The sequence below is a fragment of the Cetorhinus maximus genome, chromosome 12 (genome assembly GCF_964194155.1).
Source record: "Cetorhinus maximus chromosome 12, sCetMax3.hap1.1, whole genome shotgun sequence".
Classification (NCBI taxonomy): Eukaryota; Metazoa; Chordata; class Chondrichthyes; order Lamniformes; family Cetorhinidae; genus Cetorhinus; species Cetorhinus maximus.
Window position 1 is genome coordinate 61661839 of NC_135890.1, and position 19185 is coordinate 61681023.

At 46.7% G+C, this 19185-nt stretch overlaps 1 protein-coding gene across 1 annotated transcript in view; it reads left to right on the forward strand.

The window, feature by feature from the left end:
* Window positions 1-19185, forward strand: part of LOC144687508 (dynein axonemal heavy chain 3-like) — a 706779-nt gene that overhangs the window by 27116 nt on the left and 660478 nt on the right. Inside the window, exons 3-4 of the mRNA XM_078553740.1 lie at window positions 17482-17712; window positions 18795-18893. Of these exons, the coding sequence (XP_078409866.1) occupies window positions 17482-17712; window positions 18795-18893 (330 nt within the window). The remainder of the gene's footprint in view (window positions 1-17481; window positions 17713-18794; window positions 18894-19185) is intronic.

A 19185-nucleotide genomic window follows, 5' to 3' on the forward strand; every position in this document is an offset into this window, starting at 1 on the left:
GTCATGCCTAACAAATCTGATTGAATTTTTTGAGGAGGTGACCAGGTGTGTAGATGAGGGCAGTGCAGTTGATGTAGTTTATTTGGATTTCAGCAAAGCCTTTGACAAGGTCCCACACAGGAGACTTATAAAGAAGGCAAATGCACATGGGATACAGGGTAATTTGATAAGGTGGATTCAAAATTGGCTTAGGTTGTAGGAGATAGAGGGTGATGACAGAAGGCTGCTTTAGTGACTGGAAGCCAGTGTCCAATGACGTACCACAGGGATCTGTGCTCGGTCCCCTATTATTTGTCGTTTATATAAACGACATAGGTGACTAAGTGGGGGGTAAGATTAGTAAGTTTGCGGATGACACAAAGATTGGCCGGGTGGTTAACAGTGAGTTTGAGTGTCTTGGGCTACAGGAAGATATAGATGAGATGGTCAAATGGGCAGATAAGTGGCAGATGGAATTTAACCCTGAAAAGTGTGAGGTGATACACTTTGGAAGGAGTAATTTGACAAGGAAGTATTCAATGAACGGCATGACACTAGGAAGTTCTGAGGAACAAAGGGACCTTGGCGTGTGTGTCCATAGATCTCTGAAGGCAGAGGGGCATGTTAGTGGGGTGGTGAAAAAGGCATATGGGACACTTGCCTTTATCAATCGAGGCATAGATTACAAAAGTAGGGTGGTCATGTTGGAGTTGTATAGAACCTTGGTGAGGCCACAGCTGTGTGCAGTTCTGGTCGCCACATTATAGGAAGGATGTGATTGCACTGGAGGGGGTGCAGAGGAGATTCACTAAGATGTTACCTGGGATACCTGGGATGAAACATTTAAGTTATGAAGAGAGGTTGGATAGACTTGGGTTGTTTTGTTGGAGCAGAGAAGACTGAGGGGCGACCTGATCAAGGTGTACAAGATTATGAGGGACATGGACAGGGTGGATAGGGAGCAGCTGTTCCCCTTAGTTGAAGGGTCAGTCACGAGGGGACATAAGTTCAAGGTGAGGGGCAGGAGGTTTAGGGGGGATGTGAGGAAAAACTTTTTTACCCAGAGGGTGGTGATGCTCTGGAATGCACTGCCTGGGAGGGTAGTGGAGGCGGGTTGCCTCACATCCTTTAAAAAATACCTGGATGAGCACTTGGCACGTCATAACATTCAAGGCCAAGTGCTGGTAAATGGGATTAGGTAGGTAGGTCGGGTGTTTCTCACGTGTCGGTGCAGACTCGATGAGCTGAAGGGCCTCTTCTGCACTGTGTGATTCTGTGATTCTGTGATTTTTGGAAGGTCGGGAACGTGCATGTTCACCTGGACATCCTGGAGCGACAAGGTATCTGACTGGTAAGTGACGGTGGGGAGGTGGAATGTGATGCCGGGGGGATCACAGTGATGGAGGAAAGGACATGGGTGAGTGGGGGAGGGAGATGGGGGAGCAGATCGGCTCAGATGGACAACTGAAAGAGAACACCAGCAGGCAGCACTGAAAATGCTCGGGACAGTGAGATGAATGTGAGGGATGAAGGCCCCACGTGTGTGGGGAGAGTGATTGCACGAGGCTCCGAAAGGCCCTGACGCATGCGCGCGCGCGCACACACACACACACACACACACACACCTCTCCCTCCAGAATCACTCGTGGTCCGGCTACATGAAGTTGAACTGCTAGTCGGAGCAGTAGGGGGGTGGAGTTGCAGGGTGGATGCAGGGGGAGGACTCGTGGAGCCTGTCAATGAAGCTGAAGGACAACATTACACATTATTCAGTGAAAGTGAATATATTTTCAATTATAAAGTGACAAAATATGTTCAGCGTGGGTCCTATGGAGAGCTGAGGCCTTGAGGGCCCCGGCTTGCTTTGGCTGTCCTCCTGTGGGCCAGCTGCTCCCTCTGAGGTGACAGAGGACAAGGTTGAGGGGGTCACAGGCAAAGGGGACTTGGAGGGAGAGGACAGCCTCTGAGATTCCTGAGTGGATGACCCAGGGGTGTCCAGTTGCTGCTCCTTCTCCCTTCAGGTGCCCAAGAGCCCTGGCCTGAGTCCTTGAGGGGAAAGGGCACCTGGAGGGATATTGAGTTGCCCCGCTTCCCTCTCGCATTGACCCAGCAGGAACTCACCCATGGCTACTGCAATGGAGTGCAGGTCAGCGCGCATCTCCATGTTCTGCTGGGCCAGGATCCGCATGGCATCTACCATCCTTCCCACGGAGACCTCCAGACACGCACATGTGAACACCACTTCATCAGAGAGCAGGCGGACACACTCCCCTGACTCATGTGCGACTCTGTTGAGGGCTTCCAACAGCTCTGCGTGATGTTCCGCTGCCTTCTGCTGACTCTCCAGGATGAGTTGGAAGGCCAAATCGAGAGGGTTGTCATCTGACTCAGACCTCACAGATACCTCTTCCCCAGCGGTCCTCCGAACCTGCCTCTTGCTGCGGACACGTGTCCGTGCAGTGATCACCAGAGCCTGCTCGAGATCTAGGTCCTATCAAGGTGTGTCTCTCTGAGCTGGTGCAGGGTGTGGGTGAGCGCTGTGATGGGTCTTCCAGGCTGCTTATTTCCAGCTCCTCAGTGGAGGAGGTGTCCTCTTGGCTGGAGGTGAGGACCTGGATGGAGCTGAGGGACTGTCTGGCTGAGGGTGTCAGTCCCTTGGCAGAGCTCCCTGTGAACCAAAGCAGAGATAATTACTGCATGGCAGCAGAGTCAGAAGCAGGAGAGAGGGAGAGAGAGCACTCACAGTTGCATTGAGAGAGGGATGATGTGGTGCAGGATCCTTACCAGGGTGTTCGCTGCCGACCTCACCGTCACTGCAGGCATGGTCCACATCCTCACCAGTCAGCGCGATGACACACTCCTCAAAGTGAGTGAGGAGCCTAATGTGGGTCACTCCATCCCTGGTCTGGGGCCTCTCCCTGCTGATGTGAGCCAACTTCTCCTGCATGAAAACAGATGGAGAGAGTGTGAACAGGACACATGGCACTGAGTGGTATGTTTGTGTGGTGATCGGAGCCATGGACAGGATAAGGACGCAAGCTCGAGAGGGTATGAGCCTGATGGAGATGTGAGGGTGTGTGAGAGAGTTAGTGGTGTTGCCCCTTGAGGTGTGAGATCCCTGTGGATGTGTGATGGGTTTGGGAGTTGAAAGTGATAAGAGGAGTGACTTATCCTGGTAGAACGGATGAGGTCATTCAACCTCTTCCTGCACTGGATGACTGACCACCCCTGTGCCCCGTGATGCTGACCGACACTGCCATTGCCTCCCAGACCGGACTGGTGACTCTGTTGAGCCTCCTAGGACCAGAGCAGGTGCAAAGGGCACCTGTAGCAGCCTATAGCCAAGACCATGATGTTCCAAAGCAGACCTGGGACATCAACAGAGATCTCCCACCTTCCGTGAGCTGCTTTATGGGGGAGCCGATGAGAATCTATCCAGCACGCAATGCACGTGTTCCTTCAGGGCCCAGTAGCTGTAGGGCTCCAGCATCTTCTGCTTCTCGATGTCCGCAATGTAAGCAAGGCCCTATATGGTAAGTCCCAACTTCTGCACGTCACACTTGTCCAGACGTGTTCTGGGCCGGTGTGTTTTTCCACCAGCGTAATGGTAAATCAGGCATGAGGCCACGATTCTGGTTGGGCCTTACTTTACATCCCATTACCAGGATGCAAATTGGATTCATGGCGGACTCCACGGGATTCACATTCCTCCATGGAGGACACCATTGGATGATCCCACTGTGTTTTGGCCTTATTTAAAAAAGGATATTTAAAAAAGGATATAATTGCATTAGAAGTGGTTCAGAGAAGGTTCACTCAGCTGATTCCTACAATGAGGGGGTTATCCTATGAGGGAAGGTTAGACAGGCTGGACCTGTATCCATTGACGTTTAGAAGATTGAGAGGTGATCTTATTGAAACAGAATATCCTGAGGGGACTTGACAGGGTGGATGCTGAAAGGATGTTTCCCCTTGTGGGAGAGACTAGAACCAGGGGACACGGTTTAAAAATAAATAGTCTCCCATTTAAGACAGAGATGAGGAAATTTTTTTCTCTCAGGAGATTGTGGGTCTGTGGAAACCTCTTCCCCAGAAAGTGGTGGAGGCTGGGTCATTGAATATTTTTAAGGCTGAATTAGATAGGTTCTTGATTGACAAGGAATGTGGAGTTGAGGGCACAATCAGATCAGCCATGATCTTATTGAATGGCAGAGCAGGCTCAAAGGGCTGAATGGCCTACTCCTGTTTGGAACTCATATGCTTGTATGTTTATATGCTCATTGGTCCTCATTATACACCCGCTGTGTCCTTAACAAATATACTACAATCACATAGCCTGTTCTATTTAATTCAGGAATGTTGTGAACAGCAGGGTCCAGGAAGTCCACTGGTTCTTTTTCTGGGAATATTTACCATTTACCACCACCCCCTTGTCTTCCCATCTGGAAAATATGCCATGTACTATAGGAGCTTTAGCCTTGCCAACAAGCCTCCCATGAGGAACTTTAACCAATATCTTGTGAAAATTGAAGTAAGCTACAGTTATTGAATTATTTTCATTCATTACTTGCCTCCTGAAAGGGTTGGGTAGACAAGGCCGACTGCTTCTAAAACCAGACTGATTCTTCCTGTGATACCTGTTATCTTTAAATATTCACTGAAATATCTCCTAAGGTGTCTTAAAGCATTCTTTAACTCGAAGGTTGACTATCCTGTCATTCCAGGCTGTGACTTACTCCATGATTTCCAAACCCACAGCCCTTAAATCAGATTCACTATTTATGGCGTTCAGAAGAACTTCAATCAGAGCATCACTAATCTCCTCCTTTAACTCCTTGGGGATTCCAGGATGTATCTCATCTGGCCCAGGCACCTTGTTGTTACAGTCTCCGTAGAGACTGCTAACCTTTAAAGAGAAATTTGAACACCCAGTAATCAACCGAAAGAAATTACGCCTCAAGATTCATGTTTTTAAACTAAAACAAACTTTACTGAATAAAACCAGCTCACTGATGCTCAGTTTGGGTTCCGCTAGGGCCACTCAGCTCCTGACCTCATTACAGGAGTGTGATGGAATACTCCCCACTTGCCTGGATGAGTGCAGCCCCAACAACACTCAAGAAGCTCGACACTGTCCAGGACAAAGCAGCCTGTTTGATTGGCACCGCATCCACAAACATTCACTCCCTCCACCGACACACAGTAGCAGCAGTGTGTACCATCTACAAGATGCACTGCAGGAATTCACGAAGGCTCCTTCGACAGCACCTTCCAAACCCATGAGTGCTACCATTTAGAAGGACAAGGGCAGTGACACATGGGAACACCACCGCCTGGAAGTTCCCCTCCAAGTCACTCACCATCCTGACTTGGAAATATATCACCGTTCCTTCACTGTCACTGGGTCAAAATCCTGGAATTCCCTTCTTAACAGCACTATGGGTGTACCCACACCACATGGACTGCTGCGGTTGGGTAATAAATGCTCTTTGATTTCTCCTCAGTGTTCCAGCTACTCTCTCAGGTATGAGATTTCATGGGGATCCCCATGAGCTTTTGGCTAAGCAATCCTCCAACTTCTTTTCAAAGCTTCACAACTGTGAACTTCTCAACCCAGACTGGGCCTTGCTGCAGTTGTGTTTAGTGATTTAAAAATCAGGAACATGTTTGGTTCCTAATGACTTCTGTGCCCCTTGTCCTGGCTTTGGACAGATGCAGAGTGCTTTCTCCCAGTCTATTTTCATAGCTCCTGTAAAGCTCTTGGTCTCACAGCTGTTTTACAGCTCCTGGCAGACTCTATCTCCCTCTGCCTGTTCCCAAGCTAAGCAGCTTTTTACAACGAGGGTTACTGTAGATTTCTTCCTCTAGCTCCAAGCTGGGCAAATCGTCCAGCTTCTTTTCCCCTCATGATCTCTGCCTCCAAAATGAGCATGGGCTCCCACCCGCATTTCATACAGTGAACAATAAAGTTAGTATTTTAAGATGGAGGCCTGACTAACATTTATCTCTTTTGCTCCTTTGTCTCTCAGTGAGCTGTGAACTACGTAAGACCAAAACTGCAACTGCTTGTTTCTATGAACAAATACACACACAAAAAATAACCAACACAAAGGGTACCTCCCCTCTATAGCCTATCTCCACAACAAAGTGGCATACTCGGGAAGTTCCCAAAGAGAAATGTAAATTAATTACCTTTTATCTTCAAAACAACCCTTTGATTCTGTGACGCATATGGGTCAAATGGAGTTAACGACCCTGTCTCTAGACTTGCTGGTTTCAACCCTTGTTTGCAAAGATGTTTTTAGTTTTTTTGATCTGGGAACTGCATGAATAATTTAAATCCCTTCTTGAAATAATGTAGACCTCCTGTCCCAACCAAAAGCTCCAAGATTGGTCATCTGTAGTTTAAGTATTTTCACTTCTAGCTCGAACCTTATTAAATAAACACAGGTTACTCTTTGAACTGTAATTATCCCGGGACTTTATCAGTTTCTCAGCCAAGTGGTTCCATCTATCTGCTTTTAAATTCAATTTCTAAACTAAAAGTTATTTTCTAAAACATATGAATTATGAACTCAGATACTTGCAACATTGTGCACATTCAATCCTTCCAGTTTCTCTGGAATATTGTTTTTGAATTAACATCATGATGTGTTTGTGGATAGTTTAACCCTGTTTACTATGATTCCTGTTTGAAAACTGAAGTGAAGAAATCGATTCAATTTATCTGCCATATCCTGATCTTTCTAACAGCTTTCACACATTTATCTTTAACAGAGTGCCAATACTCACACCATCTTTCTGCTATTAACAGTGTGATTTAAATGTAAAGAATTAGAGCGTTGGAGGCAAACAGAGACTCCAGAGACATGGAGAGAAAATTCGATCTTTTCGCATTCATTTGATTTATTTTTCTTGCATCTATGACCAAAGCCACAGGGGATCAGCTAAATAACATTGGCCTGGATCTACCGAGGAGCGGCACTCATTGTCGGATTGCCGCTCCGCTCTTACTTTTCTGTGCCAAGACGGAGCTCCATATTCCTGGCCGGGTCTTCTGACCCCGTCCTTCAGAGAAGCAGAGTGGTCTTCCCTCGAACTGCTTCCTGGTAGCATGGGGTGACAAGCCACGCCCCCTTTCTATGGCACTAGCTGCTGTATTCTGGTAAATTCACTAACACACAAAAACGTTAGGGCACTTAAACAGCATTTAATGTGTTAGTGAATTTGTAGGTGTGTAAGTAGATAGGATGACAGCTGGGTAGGGTGGTAGGTGGGTGAGGTGGATGAGTGGGTAGGTGGGTCAGGGGATGGTTGGGTTGAGAGGGGTTGTCAGGTCAGGGCCTAGTCAGTTGGGGGCACCTGGAGAAGTTGGGGGTCTCAGAGGGGTGTGGGGGGTGGTTAGGGGGGATAGTTGGGTGGTGGGGCTTGTCAAGTCACGTTGGGTGGGAGTTGGGGGGGTGTGGAGGTCATGGTGTAGCCAGGGGTTTTGACGGGGGAGCCAGGGAATCAGTTGTATAGTTAACCAGGAGCTAGACTTGGATTTTTCTATTTAACGTTTCCCAGGTAACTATCCAGGTGAGTAACTCAGAACTGTCCGAAGTCTCCGCCTCAAACTCGGAATTGGAGACTTTTCTGGAGTGTCCCAGGGAGCAGGGGAATTGCCTATCAGAAGTTCAAACTTCCCAGGTAATTCCCACAAAATCATATGCATCAGGACTTCCATGGGGTTCCATAGTGCATCTTGCAGGATACATCCAGCCTCTGACGATCCAGAGACTGGGAGATGTGGGCCATTTTGTCCCAATTCTCTGGGATTGTATTAGAGAATGAAACTAAAGCTTGCCCACATGATTCTATAACTAATTTTACAGGAGTCCCACTCAAAACTCTTGGCCTTGAATTTTACTGCAAGATTCAGAGTGAAAAGTGGGCCCTGAGCCCACACTTGCTGGCAGTGGGATTGGCTCAGTGTTTTTACCACAAGTGGCCTCCTAAATAGTCACCTGTGGACCCACCATTAAGGATGGTGGGCAGACTCCTGATGAGGTTGGCCCAATCAGAGAGTCAGCAGCTCTGAGGCCTCAGCATCACCACCAGGTGAGGTGGTCACCACTGAGGCAGGAAGGAAATGTTGCCAGATTGGATAGGTAAGTCCAAAAATGTGGTTAAAATTCAGGTGGCCCAGGGGCAGAGAGGAAACGTCTCTGGAGAGGTTTCTGGTGGTGTGGGAGATGCTATTACACCGTTGGGTCCGATGGTTTCCCAAGGTCTCCCTGACATCAGCAAAATGCAGGTGGCCCCATAAAATGGCCATTAGTTGGGCCTTTAATTATGCAAATCAGCCCCCCACTCCAAGGAGGTGGATCTACAACTAGTCCTGTCACTGGGAAATACCCCAGTCGGATGTGGTTCCCTTGTGTATTATCTTACCCCGATTCCCTGCATATCTGTTCTTGCCAGCTGAGGGCCAGTGAAATTCAAGCCTTACTGTTATGTAATATCATCCTTCAGATCAGGTTTTGGGACATTAGTGCTCATTCAGCAGACTTGATCTTTCACCTGTAATGTTGTCTTTAGAAATTGTTTTTGCGAAAATCACCAGGTGATATTTAACGCTTGATATTAATGCAATGATTAATGTGACGTCACTGCCAGGTTCTGACAGAAGGTCATTAATCTGAAAGGTTAACTCAGTTGTTCTGCTATATACCATACTAAACATAGATTAACGTACCATCGACCCATTACAACTGGACTGATACTAAGGTTGGTGAGCTGCAGGCATTAGTTGCTGTATGGAATTATGACATGGTTGCATTAACATAGACATGACTCAAACGAGGCCAGGAATGAACAGGAGAAATAGAAGCAGGAGAAAGACGTCACTCTGCCTCTCAAACCTGCTCTGCCATTCAATAAGGTCATGGCTGATCTACCTCAGACACGCTCCCTATATCCATAATTCCTTTAGTATCCAAAACATCTAGCGATCTCAGTCTTGAATATATTCATTGGCTGAGCATTGCTGGGCTGGAGAATTCCAAAGATTCACAACCCTTTTAGTGAATAAATTTCTTGTCATCTCAATCCTAAATGGCCAATCCCTTATTCTGAGACTGTGTCCATGTGTTCCCCAGCCAGGGGAACATTCTCACAGCAGGGAGGGACACTAGTATAGGGGTAACATTACTGGACGAGTAATCCTGAGGCCCAGACTAATGCTTCGAAGACATGAGTTTAAATCCCACTCCGGCAGCTGGGAGAATTTATATTCAATTAATAAATCTGGAATTAAAAAGCTAGTCTCTAATAATCATGAAACTACCAGATTGCTGTAAAAACCCATCTGATTCACTAATGTCCTTTAGGGAAGGAAATCTGCCACCCTTACCCAGTCTGACCTACATGTGACCCCAGAACCACAGCAATGTGGTTGACTAGTTTGGCCCTCTGAAGCGGCCCAGCAAGTCACCCAGTTGTATCAAACTGTTTTAGAAAGCTTTGTGCGTGTACTTACACCACGTGGACTACAGAGGTTAAGGAAGGCGCTCATCACCCTCTTTAGGTAAAGAGACCGGGATTGTACAAAGCACTCCAGATGTGGTCTCATCAAGCTCCTATACACTTGTAGGAGGATGTCTTTATGACTCCAAACCCTTTGTAATGATATTTCCTTTCCTAAGTGTCTGTTCTACCTGCATATTAACTTTCTGTGACTCACGTACAAGGACACCAGTCCCTAAGCTCTCCCTATTCAAAAAAGTTCTGTTTTCTTATTTTTCCTACCAAGAGTGTAAAGCTTTGTCAAATTGTATATTCTGCCATATTCCTGCCCACTCACCCACCCTGTCTATACCCCTCTGCAGCCTCTTTGTGTCCTCCCCAATGCTTACTATCCCATCTAACTCTGCACTTTCAGCAAATTTGGATACGTTACACACAATCCCTTCATCTAAATCACTAATGTAGATTGTAAGTAGTGGAGACCCCAGCACTGATCCTTCTGTATACCCTATCAGTTACAGCGTGTAAACCTAAAAATGTCTTGCTTATTCCTACTCTCTCTTTTCTGTCCATTAACCAACCCTCAACCTGTGCTAATTACCCCCAATCCTAAGTATCCTAATTTTGTGCAATAACCTTTTTGAAAATCCAAATACACGACATCCACTGGTTCCCCCTTATCCATCTTACTAGTTACATCCTCAAAAACTCTAACAGATTAGTCAAACACAATTTCCTTTTCAGAAATCCATGTCGACTCTACCTAATCATATTATGATTTTCTAAGCACTCTTTTACCACATCCTGTATAATAGATCCCAGCATCACCCCTCCTACTGATTTTAGACTAACTGGCCTACAGTTCCCTTATTTCTGTCTCCCTCCTGTTTTGAACAGAGGGATTACATTTCCTGGGGACTGTTTTAGAATCTAGGGAATCCTGGAAGATCAAAACCAATGAATCCATTGATCTGAATTCTGTTAGGCTGACCGGGGTCTCACCCACCAGTTGGAGAAGAAGCAGGGAACACCCATCAGTTCCTGTGGGGGGGGGTCCAATGGAATCAAGTGTCTTTCAGGCACTGCAGTGGCCACCATTGAGCCTCCCTGGTGATTGAGGTCTCCATCGACGGAAGTCCCGCCTGCCATGCGCTGCCAGCTGATCAGACGCTGGTCGCTACCCGTCATTGTCACTGCCAGTGGGAGCAGCGGCTGCTGGCGGCACTGCACCAACCCCGAGACCCAGGAACATCGTTGTAGTATTCCACTATGGTTTAACCACTTAACCCTTTGTTATCCTGTAGATATATTTTATTCTCCCACAAGTGCAGTCGATGGCACCCTGCACTATGGGAAACCAGAGATCTGCACAAATCCCAGCGCTCTTGCTTCCTGGCTTTCCTGATACCGGGCGAATTGCACAAAGTTCTGTCCCTTCGCGAATATGGTGTCCGTGACCTCCTGGATACACTTGTGCATGGTGGCTTGTGAGATCCCGCACAGGTCACCTGTAGAGCCCTGGAAGGAGCCACTGGCATAAAAATTGAGCACCGCGGTCACTTCACAACCACTGACAGTGGATGCCCTCCATGTCCCCGTGGTGCCAAATCCTGCACCAGGTGGCAGATGTGACTGACCAGTTCCCTAGACATGCGCAGTCTTCAGTGACACAGGTTCTCAGTCATCAGCAGGAATGACAGATGCTGTCTAAAGACCCTGGGTCTGAGGAGGTGCCCACGAGCGACAGCTCTCTGTGGATCTTCAGCTGCAGGCACAGCAGGCCCTGCAACCCTTCATCTTGAGGGAGGTGCTCCTCCCTTTGCCAAGCCAGGTCTCTGTCAGCCATGAGACATACCACTAACTCACCAGACTGCATGATCCTGATGTTCTCCTCCTGCAGGATCAAAGAGAGAGATGCATGGGTTAGCATATGCGTCCTAAGGACTTCTCTTGGTTCGGTCTCAAGGCTCCTTGACACAAGCTGGAGAGTGCCGGTCACCACTTGGATGGCCAGTGTGTAGTGCGCTTCATGGCTGTCTGAGACCCCACCCACCTCCGTCCCACTCCACCTGACCGATTGGCGGCAGCTTTGCCCACTGGACTGCCTGCTGTGCTCTCAGCTCAGGCACAGGCATTCCCCTAACCCACACTGCAAGGCTGCACTGTCAGCTTGAACCATGTGGGTTACTGGTCCAAACCTTAATAAAGACATTGCAAGGGGCTGTGAGCGCCTCCACCAGTGACTGGGCCATGACCACCTTTCACAAGGGGATTGCACAACGTGCCCAGTCGGCCAATTGCTCTGTTGCCCCCTAAAATGCACATTAATTTGCAGTCTAAGCCTGAGGGGTGAAAAGTTCTGGAGCATTTGGTGGCACATTCATGCTTTTGCCTTGCTTGAGTGGGCAGAAATGCTTCAGAGGCCCGACTCCAAGCTTGTCAACGGAGCTGGTGCTGAACAGTCTCAGCTGTGGGAGAATGTTCACTTTTGACAGGATTTTCCAAGTGTGTGGCTGCTTCCCTCAGCCCCCCTCTCCCCCCCACCACAAAACCCCGGCATGTGCTTGTGTACTTGCTTCAGTCTGTGCTGCCTTGCCCCCATCGGCCCCCGCCCCACCCGCACTGGAGTTCTTGCCCGGGCACCGCACTGAAAGGCGCTGGGAAAAAGTGATTTGCCTGTGACCCCACCCCCGAATGCGCGGCGCCGCTTCCTTGATGTCCCACAGGTGATGCTCGCGAGCGCTGTGCAAGGTTGCGTGCACTCACCTCCGAGATCCCCTCCAAGTTCAGCTCACCAGGTGCACGCCTTTTAAAGGCAGCCGGGTAGCACGCTGTTGTGAAGTCACGCTGACGTGGGTGGTAAGTTTTACATGGGGGGGATGATTCAGGCGTGAGGGCACAATAATGGGACACAAATGCATTAAAATTCAGATCTCGATGTTGGATGGTGGGAAAAGCGGCTCACCATTGACGGGCAGAGCAAACAATTACAAGCTGGTTTCACAATGGCGTCAAACTGATTTTTGGCATTTTCTCCATATTGTCTGCTCATGCCCGCCATGACACCCAGCGCCAACAGGAGCGGATCGCCATGATGCCCAGTGCCAACAGGAGCGGATCGTCATGAGACCCAGTGCCAACAGGAGCGGATCGTCATGACGCCCAGCGCCAACAGGAGCGGATCGTCATGACGCCCAGCGCCAACAGGAGTGGATCGCCATGACACCCAGCGCCAACAGGAGCAGATCGCCATGACACCCAGTGCCAACAGGAGTGGATCGCCATGACACCCAGCGCCAACAGGAGCAGATCGCCATGACACCCAGTGCCAACAGGAGCAGATCGTCATGACGCCCAGCGCCAACAGGAGCGGATCGTCATGACACCCAGTGCCAACAGGAGTGGATCGTCATGATGCCCAGCGCCAACAGGAGCGGATCGTCATGACACCCCGCGCCAACAGGAGCGGATCGTCATGACACCCCGCGCCAACAGGAGCAGATCGCCATGACACCCAGTGCCAACAGGAGCGGATCGTCATGACGCCCAGCGCCAACAGGAGCAGATCGCCATGACACCCAGCGCCAACAGGAGCGGATCGTCATGACACCCAGCGCCAACAGGAGCAGATCGCCATGACACCCAGCGCCAACAGGAGCGGATCGCCATGACACCCAGCGCCAACAGGAGCGGATCGCCATGATGCCCAACGCCAACAGGAGCAGATCGCCATGACGCCCAGCGCCAACAGGAGCGGATCGCCTTGATGCCCAACACCAACAGGAGCGGATCGCCATGACACCCAGCGCCAACAGGAGCCGATGATTCTGGCCAGTGTGTTTCTCCACTCAAAGATTGCCTTGTAAACATCTGCTCGATCTGCTCGATTTCTTGATGATTCCATTGGTGATTTTCACTGCTGCCTCAGCCTTTCCATTCAACTGGGGATAGTGCGGAGATGATGTATGGTGTTGAATTCCCCAATTCCTTGTGAAGTAGCTGAATCATTCACTCATGAATTGAGTGTCATTGTCACTCATCACAATGGCTTGAATGCTGTAAGGACTGAAGTGTGCTTTCAGGCATTCTACTATTTCTCCTGTCCTCATTGGACTCAGCTGGTCTATTTCCCATTAGTCAGAATAGTATTCTACAGTGACAATATAGTCAGCTCCTGCTAGAGTGAAGAGGTCCACTCCCAGCTTCATTCATGGTCTGTCTGGGATGTCATGCAATATTATACTGTCTGGCTTGTTTAGTTTGGTACTCGTAACAACTGATTCATGTGGTCTTTAATTTCATTGCTCATGTTTGGCTAGTAGAGCACTTCTCTTGCCTTTCTCAGGCTCGATTCAATTCCTTGATGGCTTGAATGGATGGGCTTCAGCATCTCTTCACTCATCTCCTTAGGGATGCTGACTCTATTTTCTTTATTGTCATCTTGGGCTATAAATTCATCTCTGTATGCCCAATATACTCTTGTGACCACAGGTATGTCATTAATGCTCTCAGGCTATCCTTTCATCACTACTTCTTGTAGCACTTGGAGAGTTACATCTTGTTGGGTTGTTCACTTGATTTGAGAAAGGCGCTTGCCTGTCAGATTCAATGTCTCTGCTGGGTTGATGACTTCTAGGGCATGTCGAGCTGCTGCTTTATGTTGAATCTGGAAGATTTCACCTTCTGTTGTAGCATCCTCAACTTTCTTCATTGGGAGCACAGCTCTCTACAGCATGTCTGTGATGTACATCTGTTTCGCTTGCTTGTATGTCACATCCAGTTGATATCTCTCTAAACGAAGTAAAACTCTTTTCAGAAGCTTTGGGGCATACAGTAGCGGTTCGAGGAAAATGCATTGAAGTAACTTGTGGTCGGGCTCCACTGTTACTTTTTCTCTCCCAGATATTGATGAAAATGCTCACAAGCAAGAATAATGGCCAAGCACTCTCTCGATCCAAGTGTAGCGTCGTTTCGTTTGTGTTAGTGCCCTGGATGCAAATGCGACTGATTGTCCTCGCTGCATTAGGGTTGCTCTGAGACCTGTCTCACTGGCATCACACCGCAAGGTGAGTTCCTCATTGATGTCATAGCACTTCAGCACTTGTCACTAGTTGTTTGATTTTAGTGATGCTACTTCTTGTCCTGTGCTCCAATACCACTGTACCTCTTTGGCAGTGAGTTTGCGCAATGGTTCACACTCTGACAACAAATTGGGCAAAGATTTTGCTAAATAGCTCATGAAACCAACAAATCATTGCACTGCTTTCACATCTGTTGGTCGCTGCATCACTACCACAGCTCTCACCTTGTCAGGATCCAGGCAAAGACGTTTTGCTGTCGGTACATGCTTGACTTCAGGCATCTTCAGTTGCAGTTTCTTCTTGTTCAACTTCAGGTTCATCTGGCGAGCTTTCCCTAGCAATCACATTAAATTCTGATCATGGTCAGCTATGGCTTCTTCCATATCCATAGACTAGCAGATCATCCACTATTGCTTCCACTCTGGGAAGATCACTGACTCTCTCATGCTGTCTGTGTCGATACTCCTCTGGAGGGTTGGAAATGCCAAACAGCATGCGCAGCCATCCGTATCTCCCGAATGGCATCCAGAATGTGGTTAGAAAGCTGCTGCTTTCATCCAGCTTCACTTGCCAGTCACCATCCTTTGCATCTAGGGTAGTAAAGAACTTTGCCTTGGCAAGTTGCAGCAAAATTCCTTCGATGGTTGGCATGGGGTAGTGAGATCTCTTCAGCACTTTGTTTAGATCCTTTGAATCTATGCACACTCTCAGCTTTCCAGGTTGTTTCACTGTTGCTATGCTGCTAATCCAGTCTGTAGAAGTTGTCACTTTCATGATCACTCCGTTCTTTTCCAGCTCTTTTATCTTGCCTTTTAGGCTTTACTTGAGGGCAGCTGGAACTCTTCTTGGCAGATGCTGAATTGGTCTTACACTCTCATCTACTTCGAGACAATATTGCCCTGGTAGACATCCCAATCCTGTAAACACATCTTTGTACACCTATAGGATCTGTTCGGCAGTCGATAGTGTTATGTGACATGTTGTAAATCTCTGTTGGCACATTCAGGGTTACCAGTCCAAGCTTTAGGTTTGCATCAGTTGAGATGAATGACCGTTGCGTACCATCTAGGATCTGGAAATCTAAATCTTCCTTCTTGCCATTGTATTGGGCTCTCAGACTAATTTGTTCTCTCTGTATGAGTATCGTGCCATCATATAGACTCAACCTTTCGAGGGTTTTATTTTCGGATCACCCTGTTGAGCCACTTTACACAGGCCTGTGAAAGTCATGATGTTGCATGATGCACCAGTGTCTATCTCACACTTTCTTGTGCGTTTGATACATCATTGCAACAATCACAAACCATTTATCACCTATAGACAGGATGGAACCAACCTGTTGTATCATGTATAGTGTTTCATCAGATTCTTTTGCTGATATCTCTCCAGTGGCCATCTGTATAGGCTTGTTTTGCTTCTTTCTAGCCAAACACTTGTGTGAGAAATGATTCTGCTTCTTGCAGTTAAAATATTGCTTTCCCCATGCTGGGAAATCCTTCTTTTCCCTTTGTATGATGTTGTCTGCAGCATTTGCATCCTGCCTTTTGTCTGCGATTGCTCTGCTCTTTCAGCCTGGAATGTCTCTCAGCATAATGTATCTCCTGGTCTGCTCTGCCATACATGTTCTCCAACTGACATTTTACAAGCTCTGCATTTCTACACATGTCTATCACTTTCCTAGCATTAGTTTCTCCTCTTTCAGTCAACTTGTTCTCACTGAGGGGTCTCGTAGGCCTAAGACTAATCTATTTTTAATCAGATCATCTTTTAGCTGTCTGAATTCAAATGATTCTGCAAGCTGTGTTACTGTTGTCACATACTGATCTACGGTTTCCTTTTCACCTTCAGTTGTAGTGTTGAATGCATAGCGTTCATAAGTAACATTCGCTCAGGGCCCAAAGCATTCATTCAAGACTTTTAAAATCTCTCTCTTCTGTTTTCTTTGTTTGTCAGATAGATTTAAGGTGGAATACAATTTGCAGCAGTCCCTCCCCAGCAGTGTTAGAAGTGTAGCCCGGCTTGTTAATTAAATCTGTTGCCAGCTCGTAGTTTTGCCATTGCAAGTGGTAAAACTGCCAGTTCTATCACATCTCACCTTTCATTTCTACTGGAGAAGGGAGTGGAAAGTTTACAACCATGTTAACTCACGCAGTATTTTACTAGCAGCCTTTGGTTTGTGTTTGCTTTCCCTTGTCTTTTTTCAGCAGCTTTTAGCAGATTAGAACATTTCTGTGTGCCTTTCTGAGCTGTGGCTTCTCTGCAGAATTTCCAGAGTTTCAAAACTTGATTTTAGCTCCATTTCTGACACTATGGGTGGGATTTTCTGGCCCCACCCGCTGCCAGGATCACCCAGTCCTGTCGAAAGCCAAATCTCCCGCGGCAGCTCCGATTATGACGGGGTTGGAAAATCCCAGCCCATGTTTCAAGTTCAAAGATTCCAGTGCTTTCTCAGCATATAGACTTTACTGAACTGATTGTAAAAGCAGTTGCTTACAGAGAAAGTCCCTCATGGCAGAGGCCACATGACTACAGCAAGCCAGATAGTTATGTTGCATTTCAAAACCCAAACAGTTATGGTACATCTGATGGCTAATGTGTCTATCTGGGCCTACCCACCTAACCAGCCTTGTTCAGGGTGCACAGGGAATAGTTGGAATGTTAGGGCACTGACTATATGTCACAGCATGGGGCCCAAACCTCATTCCCTCCTCATCCCCTCCTGCTCAAGTTCCACTACCCTCAATATCTTGACATGAATTGGAGCAATGCTGATTCTTTATTTAAAAATGGATAGAAACGTTGAAAGTGCAAAATGAAAAAGAGCTAGTTCACCTTCTACCACGTGTTAACCGTTAAAACTAGGAGTATATAGTTTGGAGAGGTTTTGTAAGGAGATGCCTTCATTTTATTGCAGGTCGGATTTATAATCACACCACATGAAAGCACATCCTTGATGGACGTCTTGCAGCTGGGCCTCGAGAAGTACTTGGAAGATTTAAGCCACATTAGCTCCCAAGCTAGTAAAGAATACGCATTGGAGAAAGCTCTCAGCAAGATGGAGGCAGACTGGGAAGAAATTAATTTTACGTTTGTCTGTTACAAAGATACTGGTGTCAATATTTTAGCTGCAATGGATGACATTCAGGTGCAGTATATCACCGATGCTTTAATGAAGCAAGAGCTTAGATCTGATACTTTGTGGGAATGCCTATCAGGTTTCCTTTTGGAGGGAAGTGACTAGAGAGCCTTAAGGACAAAAATTGAGGTTCGATTTCCTTTTCTGTTGGACTTAGAGTGACAAAGTGCAGAAAGTGGTACTCTAAAATCTGCAGGCTTGAAAATGTAACTGGATTTTAACCTAATCGTCAATAATAAGATGTGCCTAGAATAGAAATCATAAGAAGACCGAAGGCTGCAGCCCATTTGATTTTTTCGTTGCTGTAGTGTGTGTGATGGTATTATTACTGTCAGCTATTTCCATGATTAAATATCTGATTTTCTTAATAGTAAAAATGGAATAAAAATAACTTGTATGAAACAGCCATAAATTGTGTCCAGAACTGCACCTGGTACATTTAATTAGATTCTGTTTCAAATTAACTTAATTACCTGAGAATTGGCCCTTTTGTAACAAAAATGGGGGAGGAAAAACCAAGATAATATAATGCAAAATTTTGCTCAAGAAGCATTCAATGAATTCTTGTTCAGTTTTCTACTTTACAACAGAAACTACAAGGAGTTCTTTGTTGCAGGTACTGATAGAATTGTGTGATTCTAATGTAGCAAAAGAGGCTTTATATAGAAAGAAAAAGAAAAGGTTTAAATTGTCTGCCTTGAAGTTAGCTTTACATGGCCTGGTGCTTCCAGTAAATAATCTGCATTGTGCCAGAAAAAGGATAAATTGAAGTCTGCAGGTTATTTAAAAGCTGCTATCTCATGTGGAGGACTTAAATCCCAGCATTTACCAAAATTCTGTCATCATATTGAGTAGGAGATGTGAAAATTTAAAGTGTAAAAGTAAATGCTGAAACTATTAAGACCAGGTTCAGTGTAGCAGGAGGTTCTTTATAAATTAGACTATTTTTCTAGACTTTCTGCAGTGAAAAAGTTTAATAATTTCTAGCTACAAATTTAGGTCTGTACAAGCACTAACTTATCTCTTCATTTTATCTTATTCTTGGCACCCATTCAGGGCTATAATCCACAAATCTAATCTATTTCTCTCAGGTTTTACTTGAAGATCACATTGTAAAAACTACCACCATGAAAGGTTCTCCATTTATTACACCCTTCGAAAAGGAAATGTCAGCGTGGGACTCAAAGCTGGTAAGTTGGTTTCAGGGAGGCTCTTGTTGAATTTAATAAGTGTCTGGATTTTTTTTGCATCCCACGTCTCAGTTTTTGTTATCTATCGGGGCTCATGCTTCAGCAACTTTCAGTTGATGTAGCTTCTTAAACTTGGGCTGCCGTGCTGGTCCTGTGGGAACAGCATGACATGCAAACTGTTAAATTGAAGCTGCTTTGGTTTTCATTGTGAGAGGCTAAACTAAATAGGCACAGTCACTGAGTAAGTGAGCAAATCATCCATGTGAGACCAGCCAGGGAACAGGCTTGGCTC